At 41.0% G+C, this 23630-nt stretch overlaps 1 protein-coding gene and 1 long non-coding RNA gene across 2 annotated transcripts in view; both read right to left on the reverse strand.

Moving 5' to 3' along the window:
• The window catches only part of pacrg (PARK2 co-regulated), a 138473-nt gene extending 118220 nt beyond the window's left edge, over window positions 1–20253 (reverse strand). Inside the window, exon 1 of the mRNA XM_075447892.1 lies at window positions 20026–20253. Coding sequence (XP_075304007.1) covers window positions 20026–20094 — 69 coding nt within the window. The 5' untranslated portion in view covers window positions 20095–20253. The remainder of the gene's footprint in view (window positions 1–20025) is intronic.
• A 1930-nt stretch (window positions 20254–22183) lies between these two features.
• Window positions 22184–23630, reverse strand: part of LOC142366097 (uncharacterized) — a 55507-nt gene continuing 54060 nt past the window's right edge. Inside the window, exon 3 of the long non-coding RNA XR_012766716.1 lies at window positions 22184–22264. This is a non-coding gene — a long non-coding RNA (uncharacterized LOC142366097). The remainder of the gene's footprint in view (window positions 22265–23630) is intronic.

The raw sequence follows: 23630 nt of genomic DNA on the forward strand, positions 1-23630 counted from the left end.
CAGACTTACTGCCCGTAAGGCCATCTGTTAAAAATGATGATGGAGGTTTGCTCATAGAGACACCATGTAGAGACCAAAGCCTTGCATGGTCTGAGGCTTGACCTTTATATGAATTAAACGAGGGGAAAGCACACTGAAGGCTGTATCACTGCTAGCAGATACCCAGGACACACACTCGCTCAAAAACTTCTACAATTTTAGATTAATTACAAAGAAGAATTCAAACTCAGTTCCAGAAAGGGTTACAGGATGTCACAGGAAATATTAAGATATACTCTCAGATGTCCTCCTGTAAGGATTATTTGCTTTGTGATAGCAATTGATGAGCTTGAGAGATGGAAGTGATAAAACCTTTCTCCTCCGTGGATGTGTTAGAAAAAAGGCAACACTGTGCTTGCTTTGCCAGCTCTTTAAGACACAGAGGTGATTGTTAGATACAGATAGAGAAAGACACACGTCTCCCATACTCCCACTTAGAGACTAATAAAGAGAAGCTGAAGCAAGCATACCATTCATCCATTTGGAGCCTATCTCAGCTGCCATCGGGTGAGAGTCGGGGTGCACCCTGGATGGGTCACCAGTCCATCACAGGGACAAACACAAACACCTAATGACAATTTAGAGAGACCCATTAACCTATCATGCATGTTTCTGGGTGGTGGGCAGAAGCAAGAGTGCCCAGAGAAAACGCACGCACGCAAGTGGAGAACATGCAAACGCCACACAGAAAGGCCCCAGCTGGGATTTGAACCAGGAACTACTGTGAGGTCATGGTACTAACCAACACACTAACGTGCAACCCCAAACCCATACCCAAAAGTCCTTTTTTTTTAAATTAACTTATTCAGAGAGCATCTTTGTGTCAAACTAATGGTACTTTAGCATTGGTACCATTCATCTATCCAACCATGTCCTCAATCACTCCTCCCACCTCTCCACCTTTGGCCCTGCAATGCAAGCTGCCAATGCTCTGACAGTGAAACAGGTGTACAGGCCATTAGTGTGAGTCTTCCTGTGCCACCTACTCTATTCCACACCTTTGATGGCAAGCATAAATCAGGACTGTGTGAAACAGAAAAAAGTAAATCATGGGTTTGCCATAATGGCAGTGCATTGTCAGTCTCATTGTGAAATACCTGCAAAAACATGCACTCAGTGTAAAACTTTTCACAGACTACATCTAAGGAATAATTAAAGAGATTGTGTTCCTGTTTTTAATTGGGGTAGAAATGTGCCCTCCTAACATCAGTATGAGCAGCAGAATCGTTTTAATCTTTAATCATTAAATTATCTGTTAAGAGGTTTGCTGTCATCCTCTCCCTCCTGAATCATATTCGCTCTCCTGTATCTTTCTGTCTTACTCACTCCAGTTTCCTCTCATAAAAAGACTGCCCCCTATGACCCTGCTTTGGATTGAATTTTTATGTTTTCTGTAGCTCATCTCAGAGGAATATTGTCAAGGTAAAAATAATGATGAGCATTTAGACTCCTCATTAAATCACCCAGTACCAGAGCATCAACTAGATGTCTAAGATGCTGATGTAAAAAAAAAAATATGGCCAAGACACTCAAGACGACCTCAAAAGATTCAAAAGAAGTGTCTTTTATCTGTTTCAACGCAAGGTCTCGGTCACGATCTCTTATATTAGCAGTCACATCAGCATCCACGTCAAAACCTTATTCAGACAGACAGCCCAAACAAAGTCAGTTAGATTCGACAATGTTAAAGAGATGGGTGTCAGAGTGGCAGATGGAAAGTTGAGCATCTGTCACTGTGCTGAACCATTTGGCTGAAATCAAAGGGAGATGAGCTCCTTTAAAGGACAGGCAAAGCTGTGTCTGGGGCCAGACATGCTCTGGTGTGCTCTGCAGATAAGGGCCAAGAGGTTATATTGCTTTTCTTCTGTCTCTCTCTTTGTTCTCCTCTGTCTTAAGGGAGTGGGAGGGAGAGAGAGAGAGAAAAAAATACAGACACAAAAGTAGAAGAGAGAGAAAGGTACAGAGAAAGGGGGGGGAGAAAATGAGTCATGAACAGGTTGCCTGTCTTTCTCTGCAACAGCGCACTGTGTTGATCAAACACTCGTTAGTAGAATTTGCTCGGTGTTTCCGGAGGACGAGCATAATGAGCTGAGGTGGCTAGAGCAGAGGGGTGCCAGGCAGTGATGTGGATCATTTCTGACAGTATCAGAGTACTTTTGCCTTCCAGCCCTTCCTTTTCCCTGCCTTCTCCAGCATGCAGCAGAGCTGTTGCCTCCAGCATCCCTTCAACTCGGAGCACTTCGACCCAGCTGGATGCAAAGCATGAGCTAAATAGCAGAGTAATCCTCAATGGAATTTTGAAGGAAGCGTACACACTACTTCTAATCTCAAAAGGTTTTCCGGTTTACTTTCTTGGCAGAGGCAGCGAACTCCGCAGCCCCGGAGCGCCATGTATGAAGTTGACTGTTGTGCTCTTTAAACTGCATGCAGCACACTGAGGGGTGGGAAGTGGAAAGTATGGAGGACTGAAACTGACATGGTCCAAAATAAATACAGAAATAAGTTCATATGATGATAAATGCTACTAAAATCAAGTTTAAAAAAATATTTATGCGATAATAAATCTGTTAGATGTCTCCATAGAGTTTTGAATTTTCTTAAAATCTTTTTAATTGAACGTTTTTCTTCAAAGGAAACATTGTTTATTTGTTATCGATCTATTTTTCTGTCATTTATTTATATCTATGGCCTGATAATCAATCAATAAAAGAGAAGCTGAGTCCAGAAAGAATTTATTAGCACAACGTTAAATAAATTCAGTTGAAAATTAAAGCAGAGGAAATGGATTTATTTCACATTCTACTCATTTGTTATTACCTTAATCCATTTTGTCACATTATTTTAGTTGTATTTATCATCATATTGCCTTGTTTATTAGCCAATTTAATAGGTTTTGTATCTATTTTGGATTCTAGCAGTTTCAGTCTTCCAGGGCTCTTTTGCCCTGCCCTACCCTTCCTTCTTCTTTAGAGAAAACATTGCTTTCAGTGCTCTGACAGAAACATGTTCCACACTGCGACATATTTGTTTAGAACATCAATATATGTTTTAATTTGCAGTATATCACCGAGAAATGGTGGACTTTGTCATAGTTCATGAGGGATTAAAGATATACATTGCATTTTGCTCTCTACACTGGTCAGCAAATTTCAAAAGGTCAGGCCAATACTATTGCACCGGTAGTGATTTGAAAGTAGGGGGTGGCAACACAAAGGCCACTATTTGGCATTATTGGATTGGAACAACTGAGTTTGTCAGATATATTGATTTTCTCCACTAGTTCCCATTGTGTTGATGCAGGCAGTATGTGAGCTGCCACCCTGAGGTCAAGTGCATAACATGCCTAACATTGGCAGATTAGAGCACTAAGACAGGCACAAGTCAATGTGATGGTTAACGACGATGGAGGATGGGTGAATAACAGCTAATGATGTGCAATGTGCACTTACACAAAGCCTTGTTTAGGTCTAAGTTAGTTATAGTACTTAAATGACTGTATGCATGTCACACAGTGTAAAAAAGGCAGCATTTAACATCATTTAAACAGAAAAACAAAAGAAATAAAAGCACTGACACTTTTGCAAAAAGAACAGTACAAAGCATTTTTCAGCAATAAGAAGTCTGGCTATTGACATTTAGAGGTTGAGTTTAAAGGTGTTTGAATATCAACACAAAATACAGTAAAACATCCCATCAGAGAAGAAATGGTCACAAATACTGCTGAATAGGACAGCTTGGCAATGACACTGACGTTAAGGACTTTTCTTTGTATTGCTACTGCTACTATGTATACTGAGCATTTCAATCTTCCAACCCCCATGGAATAGATTATCATGTAAATGTAAAGTATGAACAGCACCACTTATTGCTATTCATGGGCTATGACCTTGTCATTCCTTGTTTCTGTTGACTCTAGACAAAATGGACGCGGCTGCCTGCTGCATCATCCGATGTGAAGGCTGATCTGGAACTGCCTTAAATGCTGTACAACTAATGCCCACAGCAACAGGACCCTATTCGAAAAATGTCAACTTCTCAAATGAGAAGTCATACATTTCACCTGAAAGTAATTCTAGTGCTCTTAGCTCAATTCAGTCCCTCTGATCAGTGTACTAGCAGTCCTTCTGAAAATAATCTATTTATCTAGTAGATAATTATCCTTTGATATGTTCAGTTGTCCAATCAGATTTTAAGTAGCTTTTTTGGAGCTTCTGGCTCCAAAAAGACTGAGATGGCGACAACCAAACGCAACTCAAGGCTTTAAAACGGCAGTTAACAAGAAGTTGGTGACATGACAGCATCTCTGTCCGTCATTCATTTATAATCCATACTCCTATCAAGCTCGAGTAAGCAGGTATTTAGGGAGTGACATTACAAACTAGTTGACAAAGTAGAACAAAAGCCGAAATGTGGTTGTTTGATGAGGGGGGTGGAACTTTATAAATGCTGTCAGTGGCAGCATAAACAAGCAGCGGCTGAGCTTTCTGAATTGTGGCATTTATGTAGCAAAAGTATTACCGAGCAGTTCAGTCCCAGTTGCCATGATTAAAGGATATGGTAAGGGCTGCAATGAGGACGTTGGATGTTACTGTAAGCAGTGAGAAAATGAAATATTTGAATATGAAAATTCACATCTGAGTGTGAGCACTACAGCAGGACCAGGGCTGCTGCACAGAATGCACTGCATAATGGACAGGAGGCACAAACTGTCACTTTCTTTGATGGAGACGGAAATGTAGGTCAAGCAGAAAATAATTCAAAAACATCTGTGCTGTAACAACAGCAGAGTTCAAAACACAGTTCAGCCTCAGATAGTCATTTGCACTCTCAGCAAGCTCAAATGTCCCATTGGATATACTTCAGATTTCAGTGGGCAGACGGCAAACTTTTTCTTCAAATGTTAACCTACCATCCCAGCACTAACAACCTGAATGCACAACTTGAAAAATATGCAGCAAATGAGCATGACTTGACAACTGGAACCATGGTATATAGCTTTTTTCCAAAGATTAGTCTGTTTTGAAACAAAAACAACCGCACATGTTGTTATATAAGTGGCTGTATTTGTGGGCCATCTTGATAACATAAATCCGAATATCATATTTGGAATATTAATGTAATTTCTTTCTTTTAAGGAGAAAGATTTGAGCATTGGCCAAACATGACCATACTCTGATTCAACGGGTGAAAATAGCTGCCACGGTGTCACGGCTGGTAAGGAGCACGTAATTCAGCCAAAAGTCTGCATTTTTGATTTTGATACAAGAAGGATCCAGGCTCAAAGTAAAGGTTTAGATGTCCTCTACACTGGTTATCACATGACAAAGTGCTAATTAACTTTAGGACAGAAAATAGAGGCCCTGCAAGGAGCAATAAATATTCTCTATTAAAAGCCATCTAATTAGAATGCAAGCTACAAGGGCTTGAAGGAGAACATAACAAAGACAGAGGCCAGTGTAATTGTCAACCGAGCTCTGAGGAAAGAAAACATAATAGATATAATCCGCCAAACGTTTTTTTGTAAGGTCATGATGAAATGTTGTTGAGTGATGATTCCAGATGTTCTTTTTTTTCCTCAGCCACCGAAAAGGCCCTAAATATTTCAGGAGTAATTCACCTCCCTTGGTATCCCATCGATTTGAACTTTACTCATTTCTCAAAACATGTTGACAGGAACACGAAGCAGAGAAACTTTGTGTTGAAATAGAGAACTAAATGCAGCGCTTTAGCTTCAGAGGATCAAAGTAACAAAACTGCAATCTAAAAACAGCCTTAGGTGCTGTTTACACATACCCGGGTATTTTGATAAACGAAGACCTTTCCCTTCGTTTGTGCCTTTCGTTTATACACAAACGGAGTTTTTTCCTCCGAAAACGAAGCTAAAAAAAAACTCCGGCAAAAGTGGAGATTTTTTAAAAACTCCGTTTAGCGTTTGTGTGTAAACTGGTTGAAAGAGACAAAAACGGAGTTTTGGGAATGGAATGAGGAGTTGTCGTCATAGTACAGAGCCCCGCCCCTAACCGCCATGTTGGCAGGATGCTAGCGTGAAAACGCCATTCTCTCCGTCCATTGTTTATCTAGCAAGCATGGAGGTACTAGCAGCATTTCTGTTGTTGAGAGCTATACTCGCTTGTGTGATTTTGAAAATTACAGTCATATAATGTATTGAACAACAAAGACATTTTTCACGGCTTTAGCAGTTTTATAGTCCAGCGCAACGTGTAAAAGTAGCTCAGTCTCGCTATCAGTCCACACACATGAGCCTGGCGCCATATTTTCTTCTTGAAAAGGATCCGGAAGTTCTTCCTGTCAGCGGTTCTCTATTAGGCTTCTGATTGGCTTGTGTGGAATTCTCATTGTTCCAACACTGCCACCGTCAGGCTTGGCGTAATTTAACAGCTCTTGATAGCGTATTTATGCGGATCAATGTAGACGTGTTTTTTTTTTTAAACGGGGCTGTGTGCACCTAGTTTTTTTTGCAAACGAAGGTTAGAAAATATGCGTTTATCAAAATACCCGGGTATGTGTAAACAGCACCTTAGTTGCCTTATAGATTCACCTAATTATCAATACATCATTGATTTTAAAATATCTTGAAATAGTGTTTATAAGCTCGCATTTGAGCCAGTCTTGTTTTTTTCAAAAGCTTTTCATGTAATGGCAAGTCAGCTAAAATGAAAAAAAGTCAAGACTTATGTGGAAAACTGTAAGATTTCAAAGTCAGCCACTCGAGGCCTTTAGGCCCCGTGTTTGATCGATAGTAATGGGAAATTCCAGAAGGCCTCAAGAGCCCATTGCCAATTTAACCTGTTTTACCATGACTCAATTCTTCCTCAAATAACCCAACTGCTTACTGGGATGGACTGCAGGCTTCTGGCACTGATAAGATGGGCGCACGGGAGCAGAAGGAATGAAAGACGGATGCAGAAAAATAGTGGGATTGGGGATGTGTCTGTACAGGCGCCACTGGGTTAGAAAACATTTCCACGAGGCAGTTGAAGTAAGAGAGACAGGAAGAAAATCTACAGCGTGGCATCCAACAGTGGAAGCATGCTGTATTTGCCTTGACTGGTATAGGTAAGATGCAAAACAGGCACAAAACACCCCAGCCAGCTTCATGGCTTATTTATGTGTCATGCTGGGCACATTATGCGTCCCTGTGTCAGGTAAATGTGTTTGGAGTGATGAGGAGGAGTGGTTTTGATGGTCAGTGAAAAAAAACCCAAAACAAATAGGCACACTCATCTCCATAAAAGCTTTCAAGGATCCAATCTAGGTCAACAACTATCCATCCAGCCACTCATCCAAGTGACAATGAGCTTATTTTCTTCTTTTTTTTTATCATCTCAAAATATTCTTGCAGCATTCATGTTCTATTGATTTTTTCCCACCGTGTAGTTTATTTCATTTCATTTATTTCAAGGATTTAATCATTTTAAATAAAGCTTTACCTAATTTACACAGGGCTACTTAATAAACTTTTACATCTTCAATCTAAACAAAATCAAATTTAAGATGGTGTTTTAACAAGGTTTATATTGCCATTTAAAGTGAGTTTTCACTTAATTAGGTTGCATTGAAATATTAGACTAATTTAAGCCTGAATCAAGAATCAATTCTAAACTGTCACCTGTTTAATTTGTTCAGATGGATTCATTTATTAGGATGGCGCTCAGGGGTTAGAGCATCAAAGGCAATTAGCTATGATAAAAGTCAACACATCACTGACACAGTCTTAACAAAGCATGCCTAAAGCTAAACTATTTTGATACAATCAAATCAAAATGCATCTATCCTCCATTACCACTTCCCATGTTATCATTTTCCTTTAGGGTTTAGGGTTTGTAGTGCATATAAAGTAACTGTTGAGTAGCCCTTTGTTTCTCCTGTCTGGTTGAGAGAAGGACCTGCAGTCAGAGATATACTGTGAGAAGTAAAGACAAGGAGGAGGGGCTGTGACATCTGCTCAGGTATGTAATGATGATGTTCAAGGGGAGGAAAAGAATAAGATATGGGGGTCACGTTCACTAGCAGGAGTCTCCATTTGTCCCCTGAGGGTAGTGGAGAGCCAGGGATGACGGCTGAGGCAGTGGAAAGGAGTTGGCGGGATTGTGGGGGGGGGGGGTTTTGTATCAGGCTTGAGGACACTGTTTGCCAGCTCAATTTTCATCCCAGAGGCCAAGAAACCAGTAAATGAGATGTGATTGTTGCAACGTCCTGTGCGCAGACCCCTGCCACGTAAAGTTTGAGGTTGATATCAGGTGTAGTTTTGGATCGATTTACCCGCTCAGGTTAAGTGTGCAAGAAAGAATCTTAAAACGGGTTTTGTTCACATTCTTATGCATATTCTCTGTTGTAGAGTTGTGTGTACATAAGGGCATGTTAGATGCATCTGTACTCAACACTGATACATCTGAGCAGTCCAAATTCATGCCACTACAAAACAAAAATGTCATTCTTATAGTGAGAACTAGCTTCGGTGACGAGCAAGGCAAGAAGTCAAGCAATCAAACGTTGCAGCTCCCGTGCATCGCTTATCTCGGCATCGCAGACACTCCACATTGATAAGAAAAGATAGGAGCCACTGAGACAGACTAACATCACAGGAGAACTGGGGCAAGTTACCTAATATGCTTAACCTACCAACATCAAATGGAGTAACGGTGTAATGGTGAAAAGTTTCAAAGGCAAAAGTTAATTTAGGTTTTGTGGCTTTCATATGCCATTTACTTATAACAAAGTTCTTAGGGCATTACCTCTTCTACGTATACTAAAACATCCTACCTTACATTTAACCCCATAAAACTTAGCACACAGTGTACTGTCAGTGTTGGCAGAAGCACCCAGATCCTCAGCTTGAATGAAAAATAGCTATACAATTTAAGGGATACTCAGTAACAAGGAGAAGTCCCAAATCCAATCATTTTCACAGTATTAGTAGTAATGCATTAACAAGCAAGGAACATTGAAGTGTTGTCAATAATAATAATAATTTTATAATCATACGTTTTTAAAGTTGCCATTTAAAAGCTATGCTTGGCTCAGCCTCAACAGAACACAGGGGCTCAAACACAGACGAATGGAGGGTGAATTCTTTCTCTGATAAGGACACAATATGCACAGTAGTAGCAGCTAGCAGTAGTAGTAAAGTTCACTTTTTTCCTTTAAAATATAGCGGAGCTAAAGTAGAAAGAAGCAGAAATTTGAAACACATTAGAGCTGCACATAAGTACAGTAAATTATTGAGTTACTTTATACCATAAATAAATGTCCTGCACTGTGGGATCTTAAGAGACCTCGACAATTTCCACAGAGGTGGTCATTGTTAAAGTCTCAAAGCAGTGCACAAAAAAGGGGGAAACATTACAGGATGCGTTCTGGCAAGCATCCAACTAATTATAGACTCCATGCATTGGCTAAAGGGTATCACGATCATCTAAGGTCATATATTCCACATCTTGAGGATTGTATAAATCAATCAACATCCTATCTACATGACTGATCTCCACTGCGCTCAATAGTTATCGACCAAATGCTTTTGCTGTTAGGTAAGTGTTTAAGCTGAGAAATGTAATAAGTTACCCTGGTTACACACCTATTAGTGGCTGCCTACACCTGTTATTCAATTTCAGCAATTCTAATATTGATGTGCCACATCACCACAACAACACAGCCGTTGATGACAAGTCAGAGCTTTGAGAGATTACAAAATTGATATGCTCTCCCTTTCTCACTTAAAGAAAATTACCTGAATTAATCACAAAAAGCACCAGAATCATAGCTACAATGTGGGCAGAAATACCTGCTCTTAAAAGCTCGTTTTTAAGCATTCTGAAAATCAATCAATTTTAAGTTCAACTCTGAAAAGCCTCTAGAACCATGTCTGTGGTATGTATCTGCAGGACAAATATGTCACTCAGTGGTTATTGGTTAAAGCAAATACTGTTCCCCAGATAAGAACTCCGATAATAACTATGGTGAACTTCAATATGATGATAATTGCCTCCGACTATATTGGGAGGTTTAATGAGGCATTTGAACCTAGTTTTTCTTAGCTTTTCCAGACCTTCAAGTGTCATCTTATAAAAGACACAAAGGTATAACCGTATATCAAAACATAATTGCAGCAAACAAAGTAGCAATATAAAATGAAGCAATTAAGTGATGCAATTAAGTATGTGTCAGGCAAAACTTGTCAAAGCCCAAGATGTGCTTTGAGAGCACAGAGTCAATGTTACAGATGTCTTGTGGGAGAACGACCAACAGTCACGGAGCAATAAGCTGAAGGCTGCAGGACCCCATGGTGGTGAAGCAGGCAGGGGGTGTAGCAAGGGTGATGGAAGAAGAGGATCTGAGAGGATGGGTGGGTGTGTGGACACAAAGAAGTTCAGAGAGATTCAACAGAGCGAAGTTATGAAAGGTCTTAAAGGTAAGAAGCAGGATCTTGAAATCAATATGATATGGAGTCTGGGAAGTTGCTGGAGAAAATGGGGAATGGGTTCAATGGAAGGGGTTATGGATTAATGATGTGGGCAGCTAACTTCTGAGCAAATTGAAATGTACTAATAACCTTAAAAGAGAGACCATAGAGGACCAAGTCAGAAGAGTCAATACAGCATTTGACTTCACGTAAGCGTGTGCAGAGTGTGAGTCGCTGCTGCTTGTGTGTTTTCACACCAAAAACCTTTCTGCTCCCGCTGCGGTGTGGTGCAGCGAAGGCCTGCAATTAATTTCAACAGAGAGATTCCTTTAGTAATGGCTACAGATACACAGTTTTGTACAATCCGTGGTTGATATGACTTGAACAGTGACTACATGAATGTTTCAGTCATGAACAGCCATGCTCAGTTACTGAAATTAACTGTAAATCACCTTCATCATTAATGGTCACCACAACAGCTAAGCTGTATTTCTAATATCTCTGAAATACTGTCCACACTAGAAATAAATGGTGAAAGATGTTTTGTTTTTTTTTTGCTGCGTCTTTTGCTGATAATGGCTTCCATGACGTTGACCTCATATGTGATAAATATAGGGTCCTGCGAGGCGGCTCAAACTGAGATGCGTGTCTCACACAGCCGTTGTAGATGCAATATTGTGTTAAAATAGGAGCTGAAATGAAAATCATTACCTAAGACGCACAGGATGCTCCTGTTGTGAGGCCGGCATAAGAGTGACAGTGCTGTAAGATGTTAACAGTAGGAGTACACAATTATTGTTCTGTAGATATAGGTACACAGGCTGAATGACGGTAATACAGTGTGTTCTAAAGGTTAATGTGTTGTTTAAGATCAAACCCAGGGTTTGCAACAGTCAGAAGAGAAAAAAAAAAAAAACACTGTCCTGTTAAGACAGAGTCCTGTCAGAGTGGATTTACTACCTGTACAGAGAAATTTTAACTTATCTTAAGTTGGCATACGTTAAAACCAGCATTGAGCTTCCAAAATGGTGAAGAGGATGGAAAAGTTCAAGTTAGAAATAGGCTAAAAAGATCATCAGTAGTTAGAAAGTAAGGAGGCCAAAGACCAAACCCTTAAAGGACTTAAATGTACTTTTTTTCAAATGAAGAATTAAGAAGGTGGTGCCAATATAAAATGTTCTATCCCATATTTGTGGAGAGCAATAAGACAACAGCAGATTCTGAGCTGATACAAACTGGACATCTATCAGAATTTCTGTCCTGTCGTTAGTAGCGTAAATGTATACCTTCAATATATCTCCTTATCAAGGCTTTTTATCGACATTTTCAAGTATTTTTGAGAGAATTTGAATGATTTGTTGCAAATTTAGTTCACTCACTTAACAAAAACTATTCACCTATGATTGTAGCCTGAAAACACCTTAATTTCTTTTAATCACTCCTCGTACCGCTGAACTCAAAAACATGCATTTTCTTTTTGTTCTTTCACCTTTTTCACGGAGGGTCTTGTTCATTCGTGTCACAACGCTGCGCAGAGGATTGCTCTCTCCACAAACTTTATCTTTTACTTCTTTTCCTTTTGTCACCTTGCTGGTGTGAGGCTCTGACACAAAAAATAACAGCTTTGTTTCTCTCTCTGTAACACAAGGTGACGACCTCCCGCCAGAATGTAAAGTGCATCTTTCTTTCTCTTTAAATCTTCGAGGATGTATCACGGGGAAAAAGGGATGAAAGTTTTAGAGGTCTGGCGATTCATTCAATTTCTATGGCCACAAATACTTTAAAGTATGATAAGCCTATGCTTCAAGTCCCCACACCCCCTTGAAGACTTGAAATGGCCTTGTCGTTACCTACAAATCACAGCTCTACCCAAAGCTGCCCTCTCTCTGGAGCGATGTTTCAGTGACCATTGGGGAGGTTAAAACAAAAAAAAAAAAAAACAGAAGGCAACCGACACAAGCAAGCCTCTGAGAAATGTGATGGTTTTTGTAGAGGATTTAGCCAGTGGTATGGCAGTTTGCTCGTATCATTCATGCTCCAGACACAGCAGATCCTCCGGGGAGATGGTGAATATTAAAGGGCTTTGCAGGAGCCTCATGAAAGCGCTTGACAGGAGATTTGTTTATGACCTTCAAAAGAGGTTGAGGAAGTCAATGATAGCTCTGACTGCCTCTTTTGCATCCCAAGACAGTCCCTGCTTACAGAAAAAAAAGGGCTGCTGCATTTTCAGCTGAGTATTTACTGTTGTCATCAGCACCGTGCAGCTCTTTAGCTTCAATTCATCACATGGGCCCGATTCTGCAGTGCAAATGTAACAAGTCAAAAAAATGTCCTTAAAAAAAAAAACAATTGCTAAGAGAGAAAGACCTAGATAAATTGTTTAAATGGAAGTATTGAGGCACTGGCAGCCAGCATTTTTTTAAATATATATACGTTACTGAAGTGAGAGCCAGGGGCTTGTTGACAGAAATGATTAAACTGACACCAAAATTCACTTGTTAAATTATAAACCAACCAAGGATGACTCAAAATCTGCTTTTGTTTCACCAATTTAAACTGACAACATCAAAACTTAAAAAGAAGATCTTATTACCTGGCAATGGATAATGCCAAGGCTGCCCGAAGGCTCGGTTTTAAAATACTTACAATAGTATTACATTTTAATACAATGAGTGTACACACACATTAAGAATTCAATTCTAATGAGGAGCTCGGTGTTGTCTCTAAAAATTAGGTTAAGGACAACTGCCCAGGAGACAGGCACGAAAAAGAATAACTCAGACTGCTAACTTTAGTTAAATTCAAGCCACATGACTGCTTCTGACATCTGCTCTGTTGCTCTAGCACGACACTCTGTTAAAGTCAGGAATTAAACTACGAAATATAGGCCTACTACTGTGCTCCTCAACTCTAGTAAGCCTCAAGTAAGCCTGGTCGTCATATAACTTATTGCAATCAATGGTCGACTAACAATGAAAAAAAGGTCTAACCTTGCACAAGATGGCCTGTCACAGGCCACCCAGCTTACATCACTGGGGATTAATCACACCATCAGCTTCTCACACGCAGAGGTAAATAGTTAATAATGCTATTTGTCTGGCTTGTAGACCAAGGTCTTGTCTGGAGTCTGACCATAAAAATCTGTTCAGCATAAATATCCTACACTTTAAATCTTATAATGCCATCCGTACCCATGGAGACTCTTTTTTTGTTAACTGGCTCAAATGTTATTAATCTGATCACGCAAGGGAAGGCGTATGAAGGTCATGCCAATTTAGGATACATTTAGGCAACACATGACACGACTGGCCGTGTGAAAGACTAAGCAGGAAGGACTATCTCGTCCCAGATCAAGCTTGAACCCTCTAAAATAAAGCGAAACACAACATAACTCGGGCTATGTTGTGCTCTGCTAGAAAAACAAACTAATGTATACGACCAGACCTAGAATTTTAAAAAATATAGGCCACTAGCGCCCGAAAAAACTGAAATCACACGAAATCAAGCTTCAGACTTTATGTGCTCCTCACATGCTCTAAATTTCCACTTTTTGCATTGTTTTGAAAAAACAGTGCAATGAAAGTATATATTGATACGGCCGAATTCTTAATAAAGTTGTTTTCTTTGATCCTTTGTCAAACAGTCAAATGCGTCAGAAGTTGTGGCAGAAAATCGGCCCACTGAAACTAGACATATTTCAGTCTTCAGCCTGATATATACGGGAACAAGGCCGGTGGTTCTGTTACATCTGCAAAATGCATAAACATAAACATAAACATAAACATAAACGTGGCCAAGCAGAGCTGTGACCGTAGCTTGACTTAAACGTGCATGTTACTGTGCTGAGTGACTTTTGTGTCATGCTCATTTGACAATTTTTCAATAAAACCAGGCTCAATGAACTCAAGACTCAGTTTAAAAGCTATGGTGCATTTCAAATTCATACTACCTTACACGAGCACAAAAACCGATTAGCTAAAGTTGATAAGTTTATGCATGCTGCTGGCGGGCTGTCCTCTTAAGCAGCTTACAGCTCTTTCTGTGGTCTTCAAGAGATGCCAAAACACACCGAGTACATGCACATATTCCATTGTCCTTGGGTGGCGAGCAACAAAAGCTAAAGGAAAATCCAGTTTCTTCTCTCATCTTAGTTTTGCAGTTTGTTTGTTGTTGTTTTTTCCAAGTTTATACAAATTATGGTCATTCCAAAATCCTGCTAAACCTGCTCCTAAATTAGACTCATCTCCCTGTCATTCATTTAGAGACACAGAAACAGAAAACGGAAAACCGTACCGAAATACAATTAGTGCAGTTTCTTTTATTAATCTACTCTTCTTTTTTTTCTTTTTTTTTGGCAAGAAAAAAGGTTTAAATGACCAATCAATAAAGTCCATGAAGTCAATAGAGACTAATGTCTGCTGCTGTACAACCTATTACACGTTCACAATCCATCTTCATTTGCAGTAAATAAGAGGAGAAGAAAACTGTCCTTGGAAATTAGCCAACCTCTTCAACGCAGTTTATCCACACCATAGGTCCGAGGTTGGATAAAATCTAAATCGAGAGTGCCTCTTAATTATCCCTCCAGAAAAAAATCTATTCTTAAATATCACATCTGTAATAGCTAGTAAACAAACCCAAAGCTCTAAATAAATTCCTAAATGATGTGCTGCATACAACCCTGGCTGTAAATAATATTATGTCTGCCTAAAAAAGCGATTGTTGTAAAAAAAAAAAGATTTATTATTTATTTATTCTTTTTTTTTCTGTCTTGCTACCCCATCTCTATGGACCATCATGTCTGTGGAAATTCAGGTCTCCACATAGTAGCAGAAAACAGCTTAAAACAAATAGCAATAATAATAATAAACTAGAAAGCTGCAAGCAGCTGTGAGCGGGACCGAGGTGTGCGTACGTTGAATGTGCGCGCGTTGGGCATGCGCTGGATGTCGTAGTCGTGCAGCTCTGCCCACACGCATGATACCCTCTGTGTACGTACGAGCACATAATAACCCCAATGCGGCGGGGTTTTTGAAAATTTCTAGGGGGCGCCACTGAGCCATTTTGCTCCACCCACACATGATACCCTTTATATATGTACGAGGTGGTGAGGGTGGACGTGTGTTCCAAGTTTCATGACCTTACGATTATGATAAGGCTTTCAAATCACAAACGCCATCACACGATTTTCACCGACTGGCCACGCCCACACCATTCTGAGTTTGGAAAAGTTTCTCCATGAATTGTTGCCCCCATGTCTTAAGAGTAACCAGGCCAAGTTTGAAGCTTGTAGCATTAAATCTGTGGGAGGAGTTTGAGGTGTGGCAAAAAAAGACGTTTCCGACCACCAGCAGGTGGCGCTATAGGAGGATGTAACTATGATAATATGTACGCGTTCAAGCTGGGTCCAGCATTCACTGTATGAAGTTTGGGACAGATTGGATAATGAGTGTGGAAGTTATAAGCGACTTAATTCTTCATGGCGAGTCATAACTTTGAGGCGTCGCCACGGCCACGCCCTTTGAGGTTTGAAAAAGTTTCTCCATGACTCTTTCCCCCCATGTCTTAAGAGTAATCTGGCCAAGTTTCAAGCTTGTAGCATTAAATCTGTAGGACGAGTTCGATCAAATGCGAGATGTGGAAAAAAAGAGATGTTACCAACCCCCAGCAGGTGGCGCTATAGGTGGATGTCGTTATGATAATATGTACGCATTCAGGCTGGGTCCAGCATTCACCGTATGAAGTTTGGGACAGATTGGATAATGTATGTGGGAGTTATAAGCGACTTCATTTTTTGTGGCGAGTGATGGCGAGTCATCGAACTTTGAGGAGTTGCCACGCCCACGCCCTTTAAGTTTTGAAAAAGTTTCTCCATGAATTTCCCCCCCCATGTCTTAAGAGTAACCTGGCCAAGTTTGAAGTCTGTAGCATTAAATCTGTAGGACAAGTTCGATCATAAGCAAGGCGTGGAATCGGTCAAAAATGGCACGAAAACGCACTTTCCATCCAAAATGGCCGCCTTCCTGTGTACGTGGGACCATGGCGGCAAGAGACTTTTTTGTGCGTCTGGGCATGGTGAATGAGTGTACCGAATTTCATTGTCCTACGCGAAACTAACCCCATTGCGGGCACCATTTTTAAGCATCGTAGGGGGCGCTACAGAGCCAATGAGCAACTCCCAAAGATATAATGTTTAGATTCTTTCATGTCGTCGACTAGCACGTGGCGCTCGCAAAATTTCCTGAGTTTTCGCATACCTTTTGCAAAGAATAAGAAGAATAACTAGAAAGCTGCAAGCAGCTGTGAGCGGGACCGAGGTGTTCGTACGTTGGGATGTGCGTACGTTGGGCATGCGCTGGACGCTGGAGCCGCAGCTCTTCCCACACGCACGATGCCCTTTGTGTACTTACGAGCACAGCATAACCCCAATGCGGAGGGGTTTTTGAAAATTTCTAGGGGGCGCCACTGAGCCATTTTTCTCCGCCCACACACGATACCCTTTACATACGTACGAGGTCGTCAGGGTGGACGTGTGTACCAAGTTTCATTACCTTGAGATGATGATAAGGCTTTCAAATCACAAACGTCATCACACGATTTTCACCGCATGGCCACGCCCACACCGTTCAGAGTTTGGAAAAGTTTCTCCATGAATTGTTGCCTCCATGTCTTAAGAGTAACTTGGCTATGTTTGAAGTTTGTAGCATTAAATCTGTGGGAGGAGTTTGATAAAATGTGAGGTATGGAAAAAAAAGACGTTTCTGACCACCAGCAGGTGGCGCTGTTGGTGGATGTCACTATTTTATCTATGCGCGTTCAGGCTGGGTCCAGATATCACCGTATGAAGTTTGGGACAGATTGGATAATGTATGTGGAAGTTATAAGCGACTTAATTTTTCATGGCGAGTCATAACTTTGAGGCGTCGCCACGGCCACGCCCTTTGAGGTTTGAAAAAGTTTCTCCATGACTCTTTCCCCCCATGTCTTAAGAGTAACCTGGCCAAGTTTGAAGCTTGTAGCATTAAATCTGTAGGACGAGTTCGATCAAATGCGAGATGTGGAAAAAAAGAGATGTTTCCGACCACCAGCAGGTGGCGCTATAGGTGGATGTCGTTATGATAATATGTATGCGTTCAGGCTAGGTCCAGCATTCACCGTATGAAGTTTGGGACAGATTGGATAATGTATGTGGGAGTTATAAGCGACTTAATTTGTTGTGGCGAGTGATGGCGAGTCATCGAACTTTGAGGAGTTGCCACGCCCACGCCCTTTAAGTTTTGAAAGAGTTTCCCCATGAATTTTTCCCCCCATGTCTTAAGAGTAACCTGGCCAAGTTTGAAGTCTGTAGCATTAAATCTGTAGGACAAGTTCGATCTTATGCAAGGCGTGGAATCGGTCAAAAATGGCACGAAAACGCACTTTCCATCCAAAATGGCCGCCTTCCTGTGTACGTGGGACCATGGCGGCAAGAGACTTTTTTGTGCGTCTGGGCATGGTGAATGAGTGTACCGAATTTCATTGTCCTACGCGAAACAACCCCATTGCGGGCACCATTTTTAAGCATCGTAGGGGGCGCTACAGAGCCAATGAGCAACTCCCAAAGATATAATGTTTAGATTCTTTCATGTCGTCGACTAGCACGTGGCGCTCGCAAAATTTCCTGAGTTTTCGCATACCTTTTGCAAAGAATAAGAATAATAATAATAATAACTAGAAAGCTGCAAGCAGCTGTGAGCGGGACCGAGGTGTGCGTACGTTGGGATATGCGCACGTTGGGGCATGCGCTGGACGCTGGAGCCGCAGCTCTGCCCACACACACGATACCCTCTGCGTACGTACGAGGACATAATAACTCCAATGCGGAGGGGTTTTTGAAAATTTCTAGGGGGCGCCACTGAGCCATTTTGCTCAGCCCACACACGATACCCTTCACATACGAACGAGGTCATCAGGGTGGACGTGTGTGCCAAGTTTCATGACGTTGTGATGATGATAAGGCTTTCAAATCACAAACACCATCACAAGTTTTTCACCGCCTGACCACGCCCGAATTGTTCAGAGTTTGGAAAAGTTTCTCTATGAATATTTGCCCCCATGTCTTAAGAGTAACCTGGCTAAGTTTGAAGCTTGTAGCATTAAATCTGTAGGAGGAGTTTTATAAAATGTGAGGTGTGGCAAAAAATGACATTTCCGACCACCAGCAGGTGGCGCTATAGGAGGATGTCACTATGATAATATGTACGCGTTCAGGCTGAGTCCAGCATTCACCGTGTGAAGTTTGGGACAGATTGGATAATGAGTGTGGAAGTTATAAGCGACTTAATTCTTCATGGCGAGTCATAAATTTGAGGCGTCGCCACGGCCACGCCCTTTGAGGTTTGAAAAAGTTTCTCCATGACTCTTTCCCCCCATGTCTTAAGAGTAATCTGGCCAAGTTTGAAGCTTGTAGCATTAAATCTGTAGGACGAGTTCGATCAAATGCGAGATGTGGAAAAAAAGAGATGTTTCCGACCACCAGCAGGTGGCGCTATAGGTGGATGTCGTTATGATAATATGTATGCGTTCAGGCTGGGTCCAGCATTCACCGTATGAAGTTTGGGACAGATTGGATAATGTATGTGGGAGTTATAAGCGACTTAATTTGTTGTGGCGAGTGATGGCGAGTCATCGAACTTTGAGGAGTTGCCACGCCCACGCCCTTTAAGTTTTGAAAAAGTTTCTCCATGAATTTCCCCCCCCATGTCTTGAGAGTAACCTGGCCAAGTTTGAAGTCTGTAGCATGAAATCTGTAGGACAAGTTCGATCTTAAGCAAGGCGTGGAATCGGCCAAAAATGGCACGAAAACGCACTTTCCATCCAAAATGGCCGCCTTCCTGTGTACGTGGGACCATGGCGGCATGAGACTTTTTTGTGCGTCTGGGCATGATGAACGAGTGTACCGAATTTCGTCATCCCACGCGAAACTAATCCTATTGCGGGGACAATTTTTAACCATCGTAGGGGGCGCTACAGAGCCAATGAGCGACTACCAAAAATATAAAGTTTAGATTCTTTCATGTCGTCGACCGGCACGTGGCGCTCGCAAAATTTCCTGAGTTTTCGCATACCTTTTGCAAAGAATAAGAAAGAAAGAAAGAAAGAAAGAAAGAAAGAATAATAATAATAAACCTTACAGATACAATAGGGTCCTTGCAGTTTCACTGCTCGGTCCCTAATAAACCTTACAGATACAATAGGGTCCTTGCAGTTTCACTGCTCGGTCCCTAATAAATAAAACATCATAGACCAGTGGAAAGTGGGGGAAGATCGTTCAAAGAAGTTTGAAAGACGCTGAATTCTGCATTCTCTGTCTCCAACTAGTATCAACTTAATTTTTTATTTAATGTTATTGTCCCAAGCTGTAGCATGCGGGGGAGCAGGAAGCGTGGACCACACATTCAACTCAACCTCACTTAGGCTTTACAGTTTGCTTGTTTGTTTGTTTGTTTGTTTGTTTGTTTTAGACTAAAACAGACTGCATACACTGCTGAAGCCGACGCTAACGTTAGCTAAATAACCTCACTCACCATGGCGTTCTTCATGGCTGCCCTCAGGGTGAATCCATCAGCTTTTAGCTCAGTTGTCTTCTTCGACATTTTAACGGGGATTTTTCCCACCAGGAAGTCGAGGAAAGCAGTCGAAAAAAAAGGCGATGTCGTTCGGCAAACAATTTAACAACAACTTGACGGTCGTTTTTTTTGTTTTTTGAGTGGTTTTTTGTGGCTGTTCCAATGCAACTTCTGAGACGCTTCTGGTTGCTATGGAGACGTCTGTTACCTTGTGACCATGGAAACTCAAGGGCACTGCTGAGTATATGCAAATCAAGGTGTCGTGGTTCGTCTACAGAGGATGCAGCTTGTACTTTTTAAAATCTATATTGTTCCTATAAGTAAGCATTTGTGAATCGAGTTAAACCCACCAGGCTTCTGCAGGAAATTATCCTTGGTCTACCAATGAACTCAGAATGAAGCTTTCAGCCGTTTGTAATTTAATTGTATCATTTCATTGGAGTAGCAACTAACGTTTAATCTAAGCTGTCTAATTTGAGGTGAGTTGCCACAATATTGTTTCCAGTCTGTAACACTTTGGAAATGACCCTTGTAAGAAACATTGACCCCAAACAGTAAGAAAATTGTTTTTGTTATTGAAATTTTCCTGAAATGTTATATTTGAAATGTGCAAATGAAGGATTATCAATCTAAATTTGTGCCAATCTGTAGACATTTCCCAAAAAAGAAATCTAAAAAAATCCTATCAAGTCTAGTTCAACATTTCTGTTGCATTTTCCTGATATAATTAAGTCAAGAGACACCAATTAATCTAACTGGGAGAGTACCCAGGGGGGACACATGCACAGGAAGGACATGCAAACTGCACACAGAAAGGCCCCAGCCAGGATTAAAACCAGGCAACCTTCTTGCTTTGAGGCGATGGTGCTAACCACCACACCACCATGCAGCCCCACTAAGAGGTCAAATTTTGCATAGCCTAAGTGTTTAAAAGATAAAGTCTAGAAAAATAAGCATCTAGACGTTTTATATAGTCTTTTTTCATTAATATGAATGAGTGAAATTATGAAAATATTCTTATATTTAGAAAAAAAGATATGTACAAAAAATGTTATTGTCACATGCCTTTGTTTTAATTATTATGATGTCAGAGATGTTTGTTGGCCTTTAGAGTACTTCATTTGCAAGCTTTGGTAGCAATAATTTACTGTAAGTCCAATATCCACCCAAAATACTTTTTTTAAAAGTTATTGGGCTTCAACAGTAAAAAGATAAAACTAACCTCACACAGGATGGCGTTTATTTTCCTGTGCATCTGTCAAAGAGGATCAATAACACCAATACTTAATGATGCTCTTTGTCTGCCAGGTAGACCAAAAGTCTTGACTCCGAACATACTGGTCTGAGAGCAGTCTCAGCACTGACTCATTCCAATTTAGGGATATGACACTTTTAATCTTCCAATATCATTCTTGCCTCTTGAGAGTTTCTTGGGTGAACTCATGCAACCGTTATTAATCTTCAGTGTACAGGCAATTTCTCTAAAAGCCCCTATTTGTTTTTTATGGCTCCATTGAGAGAGGAGGGTATAGCGGCAGAAAGCGAGACTGTAAACAAGGTATGTAGGGAAGTCAAGTTATGTCCCTGTCAGCATTCAATGCTGGCCTCTCCTTCTTTCCTGATCCGTCTCCCTGCTTCCCCTCAGAGGATTAGAAAGAGGGAGAACGGAGTTTTCAGAAAGGAAACTGAGCAAACTGGAGCGTCAGCATGAATTCAGCTGGACTGAGAAATTATTGTTCAAACGGAGCTGCACCATCATACTGCTGAGTGTGTGGAGGAGAGGGGGAGTTGGTCTTTGTGAATTGTGGAGACAGGCCTTATAAAAACAAAGTATGAAAAATGAAATATACATGTATGTCGTCAGTTCCGAATGAAACACTTGTAAATGTGTATACCACAGGCTATTGTGTCAGTCACAATGCTCTGTGGGTCAGATTGAGAACTCATTTTCTTAAAGCCTCCTGAAGACCACAAGGTTTCCTGCTACTAATGGTGCATCGTGGATAAGCAGGTGGTTCGGCAGATAGGAAAGAAATGAGGGAATAACAACAGCGAAAGTATCAAAAAAATACTCAAATACACTATCCTTTGATGAATATGTTTTTATTTTAATGCATCTCCGTCTTCATCATTGTGGTGTCCTTGGTTTGATCTGCTCATTTGCAGAGCTGCCCTCAGACTTGGCAACCATTGTCCACTGTGTGGGGAAACAGCAATTATGATATCATTAGAACAGAAACTGGTACGTACAAAGCAGAGGACCCCGAGGGGGCCAGTCGAAGCATCTCAGCAGGGAGAGGATAGCAGAGACTCAGTTGCTCCCCAATTACCATGGCACAAGACAAACAGCCATTAGAGTTGGCCATTAGGCAGTAGGGAGAGCAGCCACAGCCTTGCTGGCTTTAAAAGTTCGTCAGGTTGTCAAAGTCACACAAAACTTAAAAGGTATGTGATAAATGCCATCCACTGCAGAACCGAATCAGGATTGTTGCACTGTATGAGTGTTATCATTTTTTTTCTATGACCATGAAGCTAAACATGAAATAACCAACCTAAGATATATTCATGTCATATAGCAGCCCTATATTACAGAAATATAGAATATAAAGGGGCCCGTGGTATGCTTTTCCATATTTTCTGTCTTATTTGCAGTGTTAAAATGACATATTATCAGCTTAAACGTCACTTAAAGCCCCCAAAGACTGTCTCTGCATATTTTAGTATTTTTATGAAATAAAAAAGAACTCACTTGATGCTGTAGTCTCAAACTCTTGTTTGCAAGTTGTTGTTTTTTTTTAGCAAACCGAGACGTTATGATTTTCCTGGATTTCCTTGTATGGCGAAAATCTCCAGGCACAACTCCCCAGCTAGAATTTGAGCATTAACCACAGAGACCATTTCAAATTGTTTTGCAGTGCAATGAACAAGCGATCCACCACTACTTCTTAGAGCTTTGTGTATGCTTCAGGGATGTGTCCAAGAAAACATGTTTTTGGTTGTGAGGGCAAGTTGACCCTTTTCAGCTTCCCTAAAGAACCAGCGATCTTGGATCTTGGATCACGCATGTTGTGCCTATGAGCCGGCAAGGGTAAGAAGGCAAAAGAGGTGAAATAATCCTGCCCCGTGTGTGCTTACACACATCAAGATACCATCACAGAACTCGTCACTCTAACCTTTGGTGCTGTCGTCACTGTCGCTGATTTTGCGACACTAGCTTAATTTCTGAAATGACACAGTGTTGCGGGGCAGGACGGCCTCTGTTTGAACATGTCTACTAAACAGAGACATCTGGCTAGTTGTGGCTGTTCAACATGCAGCTCACTTTCATATTCTGGATCCGATTCTGGGTCAAAAACATATGTATGGCTGGAAATGAGGGGATTTCATGTGGGGAAAAAAGAAGGGAAAATAAGGCGTTAAAAAGTTGTAGCATTTTATTGTAACACAAAGTAGTGCACAGTCACAAGTTATCAACATCCTCTCCCGTGGCCCCCGACAGACCTCCAGAAATTTGACCAATCAGAGGACACTTTCCCCCAAATTCTCTCAAGCTCCGAAGGACA

Source organism: Odontesthes bonariensis, chromosome 17 (assembly GCF_027942865.1).
Source record: "Odontesthes bonariensis isolate fOdoBon6 chromosome 17, fOdoBon6.hap1, whole genome shotgun sequence".
NCBI classification, from domain to species: domain Eukaryota; kingdom Metazoa; phylum Chordata; class Actinopteri; order Atheriniformes; family Atherinopsidae; genus Odontesthes; species Odontesthes bonariensis.